Source organism: Rattus norvegicus, chromosome 1 (genome assembly GCF_036323735.1).
Source record: "Rattus norvegicus strain BN/NHsdMcwi chromosome 1, GRCr8, whole genome shotgun sequence".
Taxonomy (NCBI): domain Eukaryota; kingdom Metazoa; phylum Chordata; class Mammalia; order Rodentia; family Muridae; genus Rattus; species Rattus norvegicus.
Genome location: NC_086019.1, coordinates 137,558,774 through 137,577,420, shown reverse-complemented (window position 1 = coordinate 137,577,420; position 18,647 = coordinate 137,558,774). Strand labels below are relative to the sequence as shown.

The 18,647-nt window shown below is 47.0% G+C and overlaps 1 protein-coding gene across 1 annotated transcript in view; it reads left to right on the top strand.

Annotated features, from left to right (window-relative positions):
- The window catches only part of Slco3a1 (solute carrier organic anion transporter family, member 3a1), a 281,800-nt gene that overhangs the window by 220,416 nt on the left and 42,737 nt on the right, over nucleotides 1–18,647 (top strand). Inside the window, exons 5-7 of the mRNA NM_177481.2 lie at nucleotides 8,233–8,397; nucleotides 15,835–16,033; nucleotides 17,557–17,695. Of these exons, the coding sequence (NP_803434.2) occupies nucleotides 8,233–8,397; nucleotides 15,835–16,033; nucleotides 17,557–17,695 (503 nt within the window). The remainder of the gene's footprint in view (nucleotides 1–8,232; nucleotides 8,398–15,834; nucleotides 16,034–17,556; nucleotides 17,696–18,647) is intronic.

Below are 18,647 nucleotides of genomic sequence, written 5' to 3'. Positions count from 1 at the left end.
ATGTTACTGTTTGTCTTTGCAGACTTTCCAGGAATGAATTCTCACATCGTGGGAGTTTTCACTTCCAGAAAAGCTAGGGACAGCAAACCCTGTGTGGCACCAGGGCAGAGAACATTTTCACAGAGGAAGTTTATAGACACAGGCATGAAGTAGGGGCACCTGTTTGCTTACAAGACTTCTTATTGCCTAAGCCAATCTCTCCCTGCTGCCTTTGCCTTGGAAAGATGCAGTGCGTGGGTCTGAAGATGCAGACCCTGCTGCTTCTGAGCCTCCATTCCTGTCAGCTCTGTCCTCTCTGGGTAAGCCTGTGCTTCCAGTCCATCCATGGAGAAAGGGAAGACACTGGATAATACAGGTGTGGAACTACAGCCTGAGCCTCTCTCTGTCCTTGCTTTAAATGTGCTTGTGAGTGGCCCCTCCACTCCTCTCTTAGACCCTCTTGGTGGTCCCAAAAGAAGCAGTGGGACCAATCAGTTCTTGGCGGGGACTCTCCGGGCTGATGCACACCAGCTCACACTCAGCCCTGACAGGTGCACACCAGCTTACGTTCCTCCCCACCCCCCATCCCTGGCCAATGCACACCAGCTCAGAGCCTTCCGTTCTAAGTGATCTTTTCAAGTTGATGGTTTCCCTGCTTGCTCACCCAGGCCACACCTTTGTCCTTGCAAATAAAGAAAGCACCTGTCCTGTGCCTGCTCCCTTCTAAGGGCCAGACACCTTGAAGGTACTTCTTGCAAACAGGAAATGGGAGTGGTCAGGGCAGAGACTTGGGAACAGCCTCAGCTGTACTGGTGAGAACACAGTAGGTCCACGGCTGCAAGGAGAGGCTGCCTAGTCTGAGGCCAGCGTGTGTAATAAATGCTCGCTTCCAGAAGATTCATGGTCACTGCCACGTTCCTCTTGTACCTGGACTTTCTTCCACTCTCCACCAGAAAACGCCAACATTGTCAATGGGAGTAAGAAAAGACAAGTATTCTGGATTTTGGTGTGATTTACCTTGACTGAGTTAACTGCCCCACTTCCACCACAGTCGTGAGCCTATGAAATTTCACTAGTCGTTTGGTCCTGAGTTTGCCTTTGACTCTGTGAAGCCTGCGACAGTTCCCCTCCAGGCCTCTGTGACTCATGCGCTCATTTAGTTAGTGGATTCCTTAGCCTCCCCTGCTCCCCTGTACTTATTACACATATGCTGTTCCTGGACATGGCGCCCTAGTGTGTTGATCTCTGCTCTCAGGCAGTTCTTCTCCTGAGAAAGCTAGGAGACGAGGCTCTGCTGACAGTTTTGGCAGCTCCAGTTTGGGCGCGTGGAGAACCAGCCGGGAGACGGCTACATCATGATGGTCCATCTCTCCCTTGATCTGGAATCACTCCAGAACCTCCGTCATATTATTTTCCCATTTCTCTCCTTCCTCCTTCCTTCCAGCCATCCTACTATGATGATTTCTGATAATCTACCCAGCTCTTCCCACTTCTCCCTTCTCTCCATGTCCTACCTGTTGTAAAATGCTTCGTGTCGACTTGGCCTTTAGAAAAACATTTTCCCTCATGGTTTCTTTCTTTATTTTACATTTTTTTTTTTAAAAAATGTCATGTGTATGGATATCTTTCTTTTTCTTTTATTCTTTTTTCTTGCTTCTTTTTTTCTTTTATTGGATTTTTTATTTACATTTTAAACGTTATCACCTTTCCTGGTGTCCCCTCCAGAAATCCACTATCCCCCCCTTCTATGAGGGTGCTTTCTCACCCACCTACTCCCTCCCTCCTACCTCCCTGCCCTGACATTCCCCTACCCTGGGGCATCGAGCCTTGACAAGACCAAGGCTACATATACAGATGGAGCCATAGGTCCATCCTTGTGTTCTCTTGGGAGTTTCAAATCCCCATGTCAGCCTGAAGGTTCAGAATTTGGATTCTTGAGTCCAGGCTGACGTGAGTTCATGTTTACCCTCCTTCAGTTCTCAGCTTTGCATTCCTGTGCAAGGTGGAGTTTAAAGGCTCTTGGTGCCCTGTGTCAGAAGTGCTGATCCTAAACCTCCCTGCCACTCTGATGGATGCAAAGTCCTCTGTGCAGTGTCCTGTCCAGCAGTGGAAGTCTGACACACATGGCTTCCATGGTATCTTGTTGTATATCTTCCTGTTTTGACAGTAGGATCAGTGGCACGATGACATATCTTTCAGTAGAGGGACTAAGGTATAATTCACTGGGGTCTCCATCGAGCCCCATGATAACCACTGTTGGGGCTCCTCCATGTCCTAGAAGGATAGTAAGTTAGGATATTTGACTTCCACCCTGACCTGTGATTGGTTCTATGGAGGAGGAGGTGCCTCTTCTTAGCTCCAATGATGACTCTCAAGAGCTCAGCTGAACACCTCCAGCTGTCACTCAGCAGTCCACCCACAGAGATGAGTCACCAAAGCAAGCCTGGCGACTCCACACTGTACAAACACCAGGACACTTGGTCCAACTTCTGCCTGCTAGTCTTGGTGTGCATTGAACTCTTGCCTGTGCGCCAGCCAGGGATGCTGAGTCCTATGCTTCTTGATCTCTTTTCATCTTCCCAGATGGGTAGGAATGAAGACCGGCTAAGACTTGAATCCAGAGTTGAAGTCCACAGCACCTGCCTCTTTAGAGCATGGCCCCTGACTTGGCTTTATACAGCCCTCCTCAGCCAAACTTTTTCTATGGTGCCAGGCTCCTTCTTCAACCCTTCAGCTCTTTTTTGTTGTCATTCTTCCTTTCTTACCTCCTTTCCTCAAAAATTCTTGGACTAAGTCCGAGGTCCACGACACACAGGATCACTTTTCCTAGTGAGGTGGCATATTTGAATACTTGGCTCCCAGTTGATGGAATTGTTCAGGAAGCATTCATAAGTATGTGATTGGGGGTGGGTTCTGAGGTTTTAAAAGCCCATACCATTCCCAGATAGCTGTCTGGTTCTTTCTGTTTCTGTCTCTGTCTGTCTCTCTGTGTTTCTGTCTATCTCTCTCTGTCTCTCTCTGTTTCTATCTCTCTGTGTGTCTCTGTCTCTCTGTCTCTGTGACTCTGTCTCTCTGTGTTTCTGTCTCTATCTCTCTGTGTGTCTCAGTGTCTCTGACTCTCTCTCTCTCTCTCTCTCTCTCTCTCTCTCTCTCTCTCTCTCTCTCATGGTTTTGTCTCAAGATGTGAGCTCTTTCCTGTCCTAGTGCTATGCCTTCCTGCCTACATTCCACCATGCCCTCTGCCATATGATCATGGACTCAGCTCTCTGAAACCATAAGCCCCAAAGAACCTTTGTCTCCTAGTAGTTGCCTTAGTCACTTAAGTCACTTATTTGACTTAGTTGCTGTCTTAATGTAACAATAGAACGGTAGTTAGGACACCCATGGGCAACAGGGATTTTCATTATTGTTTTTTGGGGGAAAGTGAAGCTGTCCAACCTGGCAGATCCAGGCTGCTTTCATAATCTTCATAATAAAATAGTAGCTCACCGAATCCAGGAAAGAAGAACACACTTGTCGCAAGGACCTGCTGTGGTGGCTTTCACTGTGGCTGGCGTTCCTGCTATGTCTCTCTCATTGTGGGACTATTCCCTGCTTCTATTTTCTCATTTGTAAATGGAGGATACCAATGGTTCCAAGATTGTGGGGTTTTTGTTTCATCTTTGTTCCTTTGGAAGGGGAGTGGAGGGGCTGTGTTATGTGTCTGTGAGTTGATGGTGAACCCTTAGGATGACAATAGTCCCCAAATCTGCCTTTCCTCTCCTAAGGGACCCACAGTGAACAGCAATCCTCTGTCCCATAGGAATGTCTTCTGAGGGTTCCCAGTATGCAGCCTGCTTTTCATGAAGCCAGGCCCCCTGCATGGTTTCCAGTCTTGTACCATCCTGGTGACATCAGTGGGCTCCTAGAGAGAGCTGAAAAGGTCCCTCTACCTCTGTTGGTAGAACTGCATGATTCAAACTCCTTCCACCCAGCTCCAGTACTAAGACTAAATCAGTAAAGAGGATTAAATGGCTTGTGGGGGATGCAGATGTTCAATGGCCTGTTACAGCCCTGGTTCACCAGCCTCTGTTTTTCTGGGCTACTCCCTCCTAGAAAGGTTGGATTTTATGGTTTTGCAATACACTCGAAGCACTAAGACAGCCTTCCAGTCAAGCTAATTAAGGCCTCATTTCCAAGCAGGAGTATTGAAGGTGGGCTGAACCTGTAAAAATGGAGTCAGCTTTTGATAGCTACAAGTTATTGCAATAAAATTGTGGGTGGGAGGAAGAATGTGGGAGGAAGCTGTCATTTCTGGAAGCCAATCAAGTTGGCTACAAAGAGAAAAGGGTCATGCAAATAAGGTGTCCCAGTCCTTCCTTCAGTCCAACGATTCTTGAACTTAATGATTTTTAACATCTAATTCAAGGAGAAATTAGTCATTAGGCATTAAGACAAGCAGAAAGACTCCTGTCTTAACAAAGAGCCCTTCCTGCAGGACGGAATGAACTCAGGAATAATTAAAAGCTTGCAGAAGTACAGAAATGTTCTATTAACTGAAGTCGCCTTCATGGAACGAGGGCCCTTCCTACCCCCGAACAGATCATGGAGGTTATGATGAAGAGTTACGGCTCTACTAAGGTCTAAAGAGATGTGGCAATTGACTCAAATCATCATCAGTGTCATTTTGGAGGCAGATAAACTTGGCTGTTGGATGGAGTCTCTCTCAGCAGAGACTGCATTCCAACTGAGGAAATGAAGCACACAGTAAGAGCATCCTAGCTGGATTGTCCCAACCCTGTCCCGTTGCTTCCAGCATCTAGACGCCATCATTCCGAAAGAGCGTAATGACTAAGTAGCAGTTGTGTTTCACACTACGCAACAGCAGCCAGGACTCTCCTGTTCACATTCACCCATTCTAATAGGTCCTGTGATCGCAGGGTGTGGTCCATACTGTTCTCTCTGCCGTGTGTGGCTATAACTCAGCAGAACCTTATCCTGGGTACAGAATGGCCTCATGCTTGGCACACACACTGTCTCATATTTGCCCTGGCTCATCAACAAGGATTGACCGTGATGGATTCTTCACGCCCAAGACACCTTTGACGGGGAAGAACAGATCACCCTCTGTTTGTGACTGTGGTGTTCATCTTCCATATTTGTTAAGCTACCTTCTCAAACACCACAGAGTCAACAGTTCTCTGAGTGTTTGTGCAATGCTTAAAAACAATATGGATTTAACAAAGGAAAGTTTCTTAACATTTAAACGCAGATTTTAAAAGCAAACACTCCTAGGCATTCATTTGAAATGAATACTTCTAAAAAGTCAGATTGCCATAAATGTTTAAAAGGCCTGTAAAGGATAAGAACACGGGTGTCCATAAAGACCAGGAAGCTCTAAGCACAGTGTACCGGCATGAAGTGCGAAGACCTGAGGCTGTTTGTTTAAAATCTTTGTTCACACCCTATGTAAAGTTTGGGCTTTAATTTTTCTGTGTGCTTTCAGTTAACCCTAAAGTTGCCTTCCTAAAGCCTCAGAAACACATGTCAAACAACCTAGGTTATTGTCTAAATCCCCTTGGACATCAGATCCGTGCCTCAGCTCACAGTAATCCTGAGCTTCCAGTCCTCTGGTCCAGTCCAGTGCTGTAACTAAACCCTTAAAATCCTCCTCCCCTCTGGAGAGCTTCACTTTGGAAACTTGATATCTTTCCCAGAGATGATAAATTTTAAGTTTTGTATATCTGCCAGTCCCCGGCCTATTGTTCTGTCATTTTGATGCATGGTGCTTGTCTGTTAGCGTTATTAAAAACTTATGTGTCTCCTATTATTATTTTATTCTAATTAGATGGGCCATTTGGAGGTTTCGTCTCCTAGGAGATGCAATTGTGCCTGTGTAATTATCTCTCTTCCTTAGGACAGCTGGCTAATTCATCACCTTGGAGTGCAGGGTTAGGTTCTCGGCCCACCTGTTCATTTGATGTGGCCATAGGCACTCAGTGGGTTTTTCTAATACTTAATCTCTGTGTCTGATCTGTTCTATGTGCACAGAGAGAAAGGAGTACACCCTATTACTTTCCTTGTTTTTGTTAGTAATGTGAGTATAGTAAAATCTGATCCCCCATCCTTTTTGAGACAGGATCTGGTGTATCTCAGGCTGGCCCCCAAACACATTATATATATTATAATCTTAAACTCCCGATCCTCCTGCTGCTACCTCCCAGGGATGGGATAACCAGCATGTGCCACACCTGTTTTGTGCAGACTTAGAGAGCAAACCCAAGGCTTTGTACACGCTAGGAAAGCCACTCTCCCAACTGAGCCACATTCCCAGCCAGCCCCAAATCTAATCATAGGCACAGCACTTGGACAATGTTTGCAGTAACCTACATTTTGCCTCCATCTTTGCTATTTATAGAAAATGATTTGTGATTTACATAAGACTTGTCTTCAAATTACTTGAAATCAGTTTGCTTGTCTTAAGCCATGGCACTTGATGAACCAGCTATATTTGGTTAATTATTTTGCAAATACCACTGGCTTCCACAGAGCGAACAAACCACTGATGGAAACACAGTCCACAGAAAACTGCATCTGTACTGAAGGAGTACAAGTGTAAGGACTGAGGAGATGGTTCAGTGGGCAAAAGTGCTTGCCATGTAATTATAAGGACCTGAGTTTCAATCCCCAGAACTTACATAAAAGCTGGATGAGCAGGACAAGTGTCTAACCTCATAGAGATGGGAGGTGGAAACAGGATTCCCGGCAGCTCTGCAGACCAGCTAGCCTGCCATATGTGGTAGGAAACAATGAGGAGATGACTATCTCAAAGTAAAAGGCAAAGACTGACACCCAAGGCTGACCCCTGACCTTCATACACATGCCTTGGCGTACATGCACCTGCAACACACACACACACACACACACACACACACACACTAAATCAAGTAAAGGTGTCAATCCTGATGAGACAGGACTGTTCTAGAACCATCCAGGATGTGTTACCACAGCATAACTGAGGAGAGTCAGTTGAAGAGCATGTGGTGAGAATTCTCACTGCTGGACTCCTAAGCAATGTCCTTATTTTCAAAGCACAGAAACAAATCTCCAATTTTTAAAAAGCGCCAATGTAAAAGGAAGTGTCTGTGGGTTATGAAACCACACTGTAAGGAAAATAGAGGCCAACAAACAAGATGAGATCATGCAACCTCCCCACACTACTACTGGGCCCTGTTGAGAGGTAACAGAACGGAACAGAAGCTTCAGAGTATGTATACCAAAAGCCAACTATTCTGGATCCCTAAGAGCCTTTGGCTGTCTTGGAGCCTCTTCTGGGTCAGGTTGGATAATGAAGAAAGGCCACCTGGGAGGAAGGGAACTTGTGTGGTAAAAGCTTGAGAGAAGAGTATTACAGTAGACCAAGAGGACCTAGCATGAGACATGGATGCAACTGGAGGAAAGAAGGGTAGGGCATCCCGGAGACATCCCAGCACCATGACATATGCTAAAAGCCCAGACTACTACCCCAGACTCCTTGTTATGGCTCTCCTTACTGTGAACATTTGAGCAGTTTAAAAAAAAAAGCCTAAGCTGATCCCACTAGTTACTGTGTAGGGTGTGATCAAATCAAGGTTGGTAACTCAGACCCCCTTGGGATGCCCCAGCTCTGCCGTCCAGTGAGAGCCGTCCAGGGAGTGGAGGGAAGGACTTGATTTGCTCATGCCTATGTTCTAAAGGACAAGGGTTTCCTCTCTTTCTCAATACCAATGACATCAAACATATTCTTCCAGTACTCATACAGAGCACGGTTCTAAATGGTGAACCTCTAGGGGGCACATCGAAGCATGCCTAAATATTTTCACATTTAAAATGTATAATATATATATGTTGCAGTTTCCATTTTGGAAATCACAATCCCAAGATGATTTCCTTTTGGAGTAGAGTGAGGGATGAAAAGTTCTTGTAAAAGGTCTTTGACTTAAACTCCTGAAGTTGTGGAATAGAAGCAAGGTAAAGCAGCCTGTTTTAGTAGAAAAATGGATTAATTTGTGGGATTTTGTTGTGGTTTGGAAGCCAGAGTTTTCAGTTACAAATAACCTACAAAATATAGATTCTGGCCTGAGGAACACTCCCCCCACCCCCCAGGGGATGCTCCACATGGTATAGTTTAAAGAAACAGGCAAGAATGCATCAATGAGGGGTCTAAGAAGGTCTTAAAGTAAGCACTCAACATGTATGACCTTGACCTTGCTTTCTGTTCTTCCTTCCTTACAGTGATTCCCAAGGTCACCAAGCACCTGCTCTCAAACCCTGTGTTCACCTGCATCGTCCTGGCTGCTTGCATGGAGATTGCTGTGGTGGCCGGCTTCGCTGCCTTCCTGGGCAAGTACCTGGAACAGCAGTTTAACCTCACCACTTCCTCTGCCAACCAGCTGCTCGGTGAGTGGGTCTCATTGTCCTCCTGCTTTACCAACATGCTCAAAGAATGCACGGAGCTCCAAAAAGTGCGAAGAAGTGTACTAAGGTAGTAGCCATGGTATAATGCGTATCCTTTCAATTCAAGGAACTTCAGAGTGATGTTTTCACAGCTACTAAAAACATACTATTAGGGCCAGTGAGAAGGCTCAGCAGGGAGAGCATCTGTTGCTCCAGGCTGACGACCCATGTTGAATACTCAGAACTCATGGCTGGAAGAGAGAATCAACTCCAAAAGTTGTCCTCTGACCACATGGGTGGGTACCAGGACACACAGAGCCAGAATAAAAATACTTTAAAAAAGTGTTTTAAGAAAACACAATGATATATACGATATATGTAGGAAGCATCGCAAGAGGCCAGGAAATCACTTGTCTAACGTGAATGGGAAATTTTGAAGCATATATGATAGAAGAGAGCAATGGAAGTCCATCTTAAAAGATTAGTAGATTTTTATTAGACAATGAGAATGATCTTAGCAGCATAAAACCCACACTTCACAAATACAGATCCTGGAGGATATAACCATGTGCCAGAGAGATTGGTCAGTGGGTAAAGCTTGTTACACAAGTGTCCTAACTTGATCCCAGGAGCTCTCATGAAGGTGGAAGAAGACCGCCAGCTCCAAAAAGTTGTCCTCTGATCTCAAAATACACTGTATCACTCCTCCCCACATATACATACGCAATAATATCTTGAAAAAATAAAGTTAAGAAGGCATGCCCATGCTGTTGACCATGCCCATGGCAGGCATAACTAATGGATCACAGAATTTTTCCCAGTGTGAGGCGAGGCTTTACAGTTCTCACCAGGCATCTACTTCTAATCATTTAAAGACGAGTTAAGAAAACCAATCTGCCCTCCCGAGAAGCAGCATTGCCGAGGTGGGGTGGACCGTATGTTCACAGAGTATACCTTAGACTGCTTTTCATGTGAGAGGAATTTACTCTTCACTCTTCATATGATCGACAGGCTGCATTAATTGAGTTGACCACCTCAGAACTTGACTAGGATTGTCGAGAACAAAGCAATTGAGGATGCTGAGTTCCAATGTAAACTTGATAGGAATGATACATAATTGGTGATGTCCTGCATTCAGTTGAGGGCTGAAGAGGGGATCTTGGTTAATAGCATAGATAGCTAAAACACTAAAGATAAAAGATTTCTAAGCAGTGAAACAGAAGGGAATTGCAGAAGGGAGGGAACCTGAGTGGACAGCCCTAGCAAGAGCTCAGCTGTTCCTCTGAAAGGGCAGAAGAGGGACATGTGATTAAGGTTGCTGAGTACAATGTATGCCCAGGTGGCAGAGGGTTCCAACTCCTAGACTTCATCTTTGTTGTCAACTGGGAAGAATAGGAGGGTTTCCTTATCATACCCTTTAGCATCTCCTGGGGTGGGGCTGGAGAGATGGCTCTGCAATTAATAGCACTAATTGTTCTTACAGAGGACCTGGGTTCAATGCCCACATAGTGACCCACACCATCCATAGCTCTAGTTCTAAGGGATCCCATACCCTCTTCTGACCTGCAGGCACCTGGAATGCACATGGTGTTTGCACACATATACACTCAGGCAAAGCATGCATACCTAAAATAAAAAATCATAAATCTTACAGTTTGATTGGTAAAGTCCCTGCTGCATGAGGATGAGGATGTGATATTGGGTGCCCGGCACCTACTTAAAAGCCCATCAAGGCAGGGCACATCTATAACCTCATGGCTGAGGGAAGAAGAGACAGGCAGATCCCCAGAGTTCACTAGGGATCCAGTCTAAGCAACTGGTAAACTCTTGAATTCAGTGAGCTATTGCATCTCAGAAAATAAGGTAGAGAGGCTGGTAAGCTGTCTCCATGGCTAAGAGCTCTTTGAGAGGACCTAGGTTAAATTCCACTACCTCCATGGGAGCTCACAACTGCAAATAAGTCAGGTTTTGGGAGATTCAGTGCTCTCCTCTGGCCTCAGGCATACACACAATGCATGAGCATACATGCGGGGAAAATGACCGTATACATAAAATAAAATAAAAACTTTAAATAAAGTGGAGATCCATGGGTAAAGGTAGCAAACTTCAGCTACCAGCACCCATATACCCATGTGCATCTGTGCATGCACACAAATGAATATACATACACACACATACTTACATACACAGAGGGGGGAGGGGAAGAGGGCGAGGGTGAGGGAGAGAAATTTCCCATTGCTTCACAAAATGGCCAACAAATTAGAAGGATGCTGACCAGCATGGGTGATGAGGGACATGCACATGAAACCTAAAGGGGGCGCTGTGGCACACTGATGGGATAGATAGTGCTGAGTGCTGGTGAGGATGAGGAGCAACTGGAATCCACACTGCAGTGGGAATGCACAGGGGAGCCTCTGCTTTGGGCAGTTTTTGCAGCACCCATTAAAGCTCAGCATATGCCTGTGCTGTGATCCATCAGTTCTGCTTCTGGGCACTTATCCAACAGACTGGAGTGTTTAGGTCCACTCATTTACATATGCATATATAACAACATTCAGAGCAGCTTTATGCATAATTATCTCACACTGGAACTAACCCAAATGTCTGTCTACGGCAGAATGGGTAAATAAACTATAGACTGTTCATTCTATACCACACGGCTCGGGAAAGGACGAATTCTCACACAGGCTTCCATGGGAATGTGTACTAGTTGAAAGATGTCACACACAAAGAGAAGGAGGTATTTATGGGACTTTAAAAAAAAATGAATTGCCAATTAAAGTAAAAGAAGCCAAAGTCACAGATGTCCTTGAAGACTACAAAGAGGTACCCGGGAGCCTCTTAGGCAGCTTGCAAGTGCCCGTGTGTGTGTGTGTGTGTGTGTGTGTGTGTGTGTGTGTGTGTGTGTGTATGTGTGTGTACAAGCATGTGCGCATACATGCATTTGTGCATTTACGTATGCATTCATTTGTAGGCATGTGCAGTGTGTGTGTGTGTGTATGTGTGTGTTCGTGCACGCATGTGCCTTCATGCATTTATGCATGCATTCGTTTGTAGGCGTGTGCAGTGTGTGTCTATGTGTGTGTATGTGTGTTATATACATGTGTATACAGGTGCACATTCACACACATGCATGTGGAGGCCAGAGGTCAACAGCAGGTTGTCTTCTTCGGTCCCTCTCCACCTTAGTTTCTGATGCAAAGTCTTTTTCCGCACTGAACCAGCTGGCCAGCATGTGGCTGAGCTCGACCTGTCTCCCTGCAGTCCAGCTCTGTGATTCCAGTTGTGCGCCCCTACTCCTGGCTCTCGTGAAAGTGCCAAGGGTCAAGCAGTCCCAAGCCCCAGCGTATCTGGAATTGTTCTAAGCTTGACCTGAGTGCTGGTCGTGCAGGTGTCTGCACATCCAATTTTCCAAATTGTAAAGTTTACCAGGGTGGTCTTTGTGTGTTTCACAGGATACAACATTCTAGTTTAAAAAGAAATCTAAACCCTGACAATTATGAGAGCACACCACAGTTTTCTCTCCCTGGAAACTACTGTGGAATGCAAACTTCCCCCCTCCCCCACTAATCATTCTTACCTTCCACTTTTAGGTAAGCCTTAGTAAACTGCAGCCTGCTTTTCAATGCCTGCAGGACAGAGGAGAAAAACACATTCCCCTGTAATAGAAGCTATAGTTTTTGTTGTCTCTAGAATCTGGGGGTTAGTCCTCCAGCACCCCAGGGTTTATCTCTAAACCCTGGGTTTCTCTGCTGCTGTATCTTCCGCTTTGATTGTGCTTACACAGCTGCATCCTCAGGACCAGGTTCTATTTTAGAAGAAATGCCTAAGTTTTCTATCAACAAACAAATCTATAGTCTGGGGGCAGAAGGTCAGGAAAACAATTCTACTGCCTAGCATCTGTTTGTTTCCCAGTGATGCCTGCATGTTGGAGCACTTAACAAGGTGGAAAGAAAAAGTGGGTGGGGGCATCCTCCTGTTCTCCAGGCAGGCTGGCATCAGGTATCCCCTGTCCCTGTAGACATCTAGCCTGTGGCATAGATCCAGTCAGTCTGTACTGGGGAGAACACACTGCAGGAGAAGCTGGCAGGGTACACTAGGGGAGGCTGATGTAAGGAGATGCTCTCAGAATAGCTCCTGAACTCTCAGAAGAAGGTGTGCATACACTTATCCCAATCTATACGTTCAAGGCTACATACAGGCCACCCACAAAGTCATCAGCAGATGGGTCAGAGTTCAGAGCAGAGCAGGGTAGACAGTCCATGAGGCGATGACATTGATTTATGAGTGCAGATTAAAAGGGCTCAATCTGCATTAGTTAATCTAATGAGGAGGAAGTTTTGGTCCTGGGAAGTTCTGACAGTGGCCACGGGTGTTTTGGACATGTACACACACTGGAGAAGGAGAGAGAGGAAAGCTAATAGTGACTGGGAGAAAAGGTGCTGAAATCCTGTTGTTGCCATGGTTACCATCATCACCAGGTGACACCCCCACTGTCTCAACTAGAAAATGAAACAAAGCCCAGGATGCTCTCTGGGAGTGTGCATGTTGTCACCAAGGCTTATTCACACAGATCCAATGTGCTTGCAGATCCATTCATTCTCAAAGGGGTGCCTGAATGCCATCCCTAGGGATTGGGCTGGACTGAATGGGATCTGAAGGGTGCTCCGTCCTTCTGGAAGCTTCACATTGATAAAGGATGAGAGCAAGAGACAGGATGGGTAAAAATAAACAGGGCAGCTTTAGATGGCAGGGAGAGCCATGGAAACAGGAATCCTGCTGGTGGATAGCGGGAGACGGTAACTGAGCCCAGAGCTCCTCCAGTCTAGCTGGCTAGCCTACCATGTCTCTTCCTCAACAGTGTGTGATTACAGTTGAGCCACCACCTGCCCAGGTTTACTTGACTTCTGAGATCCCAACTCTGTCCCTCTCATTTGTGTTTTATCCACTGATCCATCTCTCCTGATATTAAGTCCCCTTTCCATGTCACCAGAGAACTAGGGACTGATGAAGCCTCTTGGAAAGGGAGAAGATCAGCCAAGGAAAATTGGAAGAGTATCCTAGGAATAGAACCAAAGCATATGCAAAGGCTGTGGCACCCTGGGCATCTAGACTCTTCTAGGGAGAGAAAGTAGGAAAACTGGGTGTTGGGGTGCTCAGTGGCATGGACTGGGGATGGATGCACACAGAACAAGGTCATATCTTCATATTCATACCAAAGGCTGGAAAACTAAGCCCAGATGTCTGAAGCGTCCAGTGACACACAGGTCCTGGTCTGTTTTACATACAGGTTAGTGTCTTGGCAAGCTAAGCCTTCCTGATTATATTTTCTTACCCTAATACAAAAAATTAATTTGCATTCCCGTAGCACTTACCAGCTGGTTGATGTAGCTGATTGACCTGGGGGTCCGTTGATTGGCAGGGAGGAGGCCGAGTAGACTGGAAAATTAGCCATGCATAATCTACACAGTAGATAAATGACACTCGGTAATTTAAAGCTGAGTCATAGATGAAATGAATCAGAACAGAGCCACAGCAAACAGGCGATTGGAACAGCAGGGTCCTTTGGTTTTCTGACAACACCCTGGGTCTTTGGGAATCCTGGGAACAGGCTTCGGGTTTTCTGCCTTGGAGATAGCTCTGTGTCTGAGAGAGAGAGAGATTGAATGCTCGCCCTTTATTCACCAAGTGCTGCAGAACATAGTGACTGGTTGACACTGCTTTCTGAGGTATAGCAGACCTGGCTAAATGGTGTCCTCCTCAGATTTGTGAGCCCTTCAACCTTTGGTAAACAGCCCTGGAGCCTACCATAAGCCTTCCTTGTCCTCATGAGAAAATAAAAATTCTCAGAGTGTGTGTGTGTGTGTGTGTGTGTGTGTGTGTGTGTGTGTATTTACGTGTACATGCATGCATGCTTTCACATGTGTAAGTACGTGTGTGTCTGTGTTGCATGTATTTCTGTTTGCTTGTATATATTTATATATGCCTTCAAGTGTGTGAATAGAGGGTGAATGTTCATATGTTTAAGTGTGTGTCTTCCACTGACATGTGTGGTCATATGTGTGTGAGCATCATGTTGATGTCCATGTCCTCCTCAGCTACTCAGCACTTAATCTTTTGAGGCAGAATCTCTTGCTGAGCTTGGAGCTTTGCAGTTTTTACTAGTCTACCTTGTCCCAGGTATCCAATCCCTGAGTACTGAGGTTCCAGGTGTGCCACCAGGCCTGCTTGGCATTCACATGGGTTCTGGGGACCTGGTCTCCAGCCATCGTGCTGTCTCTTTACCTACTGAACCATCTCCTCCAGCAAAAACTCTTCGGTTGATCTTAAGTCCCTTGTCCAGGCCACTTCAGAAATGCACAAGGATAGTTAAGTGCCAGCCAGGGTGCTTAAGGTCCTGAGTTCCACAGCCAAAACCAAAATAAAACAACCAACCAATAAAAAAGCCAAAGGGAGGTGGTGTCTCAGAAACAGGTGCCTGAGAAATGTCACCCAAGGATATCCTCTGGCTGCTACATGACACAGGCACATATATGTGCACATGCATACAAACATTCAGAGAGGGAGGGAGGGAGGGGGGAGGGAGGGAGGGAGAGAGAAGGAGAAGGAGGAGGAGGGGAGGAGAGGGGAAAGGAGGGGAGGGGAGAGGAGAGGAGGGGAGGGAACGGGAGAGTTGAGTTCACATAGAAGTTGAACCTGTTGGGATATGCCTTGAGTCCCAACACTTGGGTAGCTGTTTAGCATTGCCAAGTGTTTTGGGCTAACCTGGTCTATAGAATAACACCAAAACACCAAAAAGGAAGGGGTGGTGGGGGAGACAAACAAAGAAATACTGATGCAGAGCCGGTATCATTGCTTCCCAATATTTAATTTCCTGGATTTCACCCTTGGTCCCCAGTGTTCTGAATTCATCTCTTGGTTGGCTGCACGTTAGCTTTGTGCACGTATGGCACCAGGTGTGGTATGCCAGCTGTGTATGGCACCAGGTGTGGTATGCCAGCTGTGTATGGCACCAGGTGTGGTATGCCAGCTGTGTATGGCACCAGGTGTGGTATGCCAGCTGTGTATGGCACCAGGTGTGATATGCCAGCTGTGTATGGCACCAGGTGTGGTATGCCAGCTGTGTATGGCACCAGGTGTGGTATGCCAGCTGTATATGGCACCAGGTGTGGTATGCCAGCTGTATATGGCACCAGGTGTGGTATGCCAGCTGTGTATGGCATCAGGTGTGATATGCCAGCTGTGTATGGCATCAGGTGTGATATGCCAGCTGTGTATACTGTGGCTCCCAACAACTGTCCCCCTTAGTTATCTGAGAGTTCTCTGGGAACAGACCTAAGACCCTCTGTGAAGACTTGAGAGTCACACGGAGACGCAGGGCCCACTGATACCCACCAGTCCCTCCTCTGCCATTCATAGTCCACTGTTCTGCTTCCTCAGGGATGACAGCAATCCCCTGTGCCTGCCTGGGCATCTTTCTGGGTGGCCTTTTGGTGAAGAAGCTGAGCCTGTCTGCTCTGGGGGCCATTCGGATGGCCATGCTGGTCAACCTGGTGTCCACAGCCTGCTACGTCTCCTTCCTCTTCCTGGGCTGTGACACAGGCCCTGTGGCCGGGGTCACTGTTCGCTATGGAAACAAGTAAGTACCTAAAGTTTTAACTTGACCCTGCCCAAGCACCCCTGGGCCACCTTCACTGTGGGTTCATAGGGAGAGCTCAGCCATGCCCAAGGCCACCTGGACTGCCCACCACAGGCTAATAGAGCCAACGTGGTCTCGAGGGATCCAGAGCAGAGGAGCACAGAGGCCTTAGTTCCTTACTCGCAGTTGGAAGACTCAGCCCGTCTTCTGGTTGTTGAGCTGTTCTCCCCCACAGCAAGACAATGCAGAGTACAGAGCAAACATTCATTCTCCAGTCCACTTGCTCTTTCTGACTTTGACTTCAGGAACGATGGGAATGAAAATGATGAGAATAAAAATAAAACCTCTATCAAAATTCTGCTCAAAATAAAAGATATCAATTTCAGTAATTCCTACATGAGTCAGAAGCCCCCATCCAGCTCACATGGTCATTATTGGGTCAGGCCCCTAGTGAACATGTTTAAACGGGAAGAGAGGGATAAAGACAAGATGGGAGGGAAGGCAGGAGGAGCAGGAACCAGCCTGTTGCTATGGTATCCCTTTTCTTAAGCCTTGATTATCTTCCTGGGACCATGGACTAGAGCCCTTATAGTGATTGATGTTCAAATGCGTTATGGGACTATATTATCTCTGTGTCCACTGTCTCTTTTCCTTATGGGACTCTGAGAGCACCCTGAGCTGAAGAGTGTAGCCCAGGACATGCTGCATTCTGGCTGTCCTTCAGGTCGCACTAACCCATCCTCAACACTCAGGCACTCATGCATCTGGACACATGAGTCTCCCGGCTCAGCCTTGATTTCCCCTTTGATAAAGCTTGTGGGATTATACTGAGAACAAAAAAAAAAAATGATAACATAGGATTCCTCCAACAGAGCGTGATGAAAGCAGCCAGGGGTTCCCATGTTACTGTGTTATCAGGAAGCACTCTGAGCCTTAGGACACAGTAGGACATGACAGTACTGAAGTCACTTCCTTCTTCTGGGACTGCAGACTGGACTCCACCATATGTCTCTTTCCCAGCTTGTGCGCTCTTGGTAGCTGCGTCTTTTCACTGCAGAGGCAAGCGCAAAGTACCCTAGCGCTTTCCCTCTATGTCTCTGGATATTGAACCAATCAGAAGCTTACAGCCAGGCTGGGCATCCTGTATGCAGGAGTGGGTGGGGTGCCCAGCAGCACAGGAGTAGTTGAAGGTAAGAACTGAATGACCCTAAGCTGAGCCCCAGCTGCCTTCAGCTCAAAGGGCACATGGTTACAAAGGCAAAAAGATCCTTCCTCTCCACTTTGGGAGGAGCCCAGAAGCCATTTAGCCAGCTACCCAGCCTAGTACTCTTTCAAGGGGTACAGACCGGACTCTCAGCAGTGGCCCTGCACAGGCCCTTGCAGGGCAGCCAGGAATAAGATGGCGGGAGAGAGTCAGGCTAGGTAAGCACCCTGGACAAGGGCACCACGAGGCCCATCGAGGCAGTGCTGTCACCAGCGTTAGCCCTGCTTCTAATGAGTCCCCTTCAACCCTTCTTTTCCAGTTCAGCACGTGGCTCGCCCCTTGACCCCTACTCTCCGTGCAACAACAACTGTGAATGCCAGACAGATTCCTTCACGCCAGTGTGCGGGGCCGATGGCATCACCTATCTGTCAGCCTGCTTCGCCGGCTGCAATAGCACGGTAATCAAAAACCTTGGGGTGCAGGGGAGAGGGTAGGCTCCAGGCAGCCACAGCTGCCCACAGGCCTCTCCGGGGCCAGAGTGCCCAGTACCGTCCTCGCCTTGCTGCAGCTGTTCCTTTGCGCTGGTCTGTCAGGAGGGCAATTGCACAGGGCAGTTCGTCAAGCCTCTAAGACACATGATGGAGCAGCTGAAAGTAAAACTCAGAGGGGACATTGTATATATTATATTATATTATATTATATTATATTATATTATATTATATTATATTGTGTGTGTGTGTGTGTGTGTGTGTGTGTGTGTGTGTGTGTGTGTGTGTATTATATGCAGCTGGAAAAGTGTCCGTGGCATGAGATACTCACAGAAGGAGTCATGGAATAAGGCTGTGTATAATAGTGAGATAGTGAGAGGCCCACCATGAAATTCTGTAGTAACGGGAAGGGAAGGCTGAATTAAAGCCAGAGGCCGACTGTAGCTCAGCCTCCTCCTCTCTCAGGTCCCTTCCACCTCTTGCCTCCCAACTAAGTGTCTCCCACCCGCTTCTCTCTTCCCAGAGTCTTTTTTGTTTTTCTCCTCCTCCTCCACATGAATTTTTAATTTGGCCACCAGCCTGCCACCTTCCCATTCTCTGTGTGAACATCTGGTGCCGAATGACCCCCTACGCAGCCAGCTTGTTCCCGCCTCACAGGGGCCTCTGCATCTTTCCTTAGCCTGAGTCACACCGCCATTGCAGCTGTGCAGGCTGTCCTCCTTCTCTTGTTGAGACCCGTCCAGTTGTCACCTAGCTAGCCTTCCAAGACAACCCTCTTCCACCACACTTCAGCCAGAAGGATTTCTGTGACACTACAAATGACCAGCTCATGCCCTCCTGTAGGGCGCTGAGCCTGGCCCATGTCCATCCTCAACTCTCATCTCCAGATGTCTTCTTCCGCCCTAGGTGGCTGTTCAGGTTT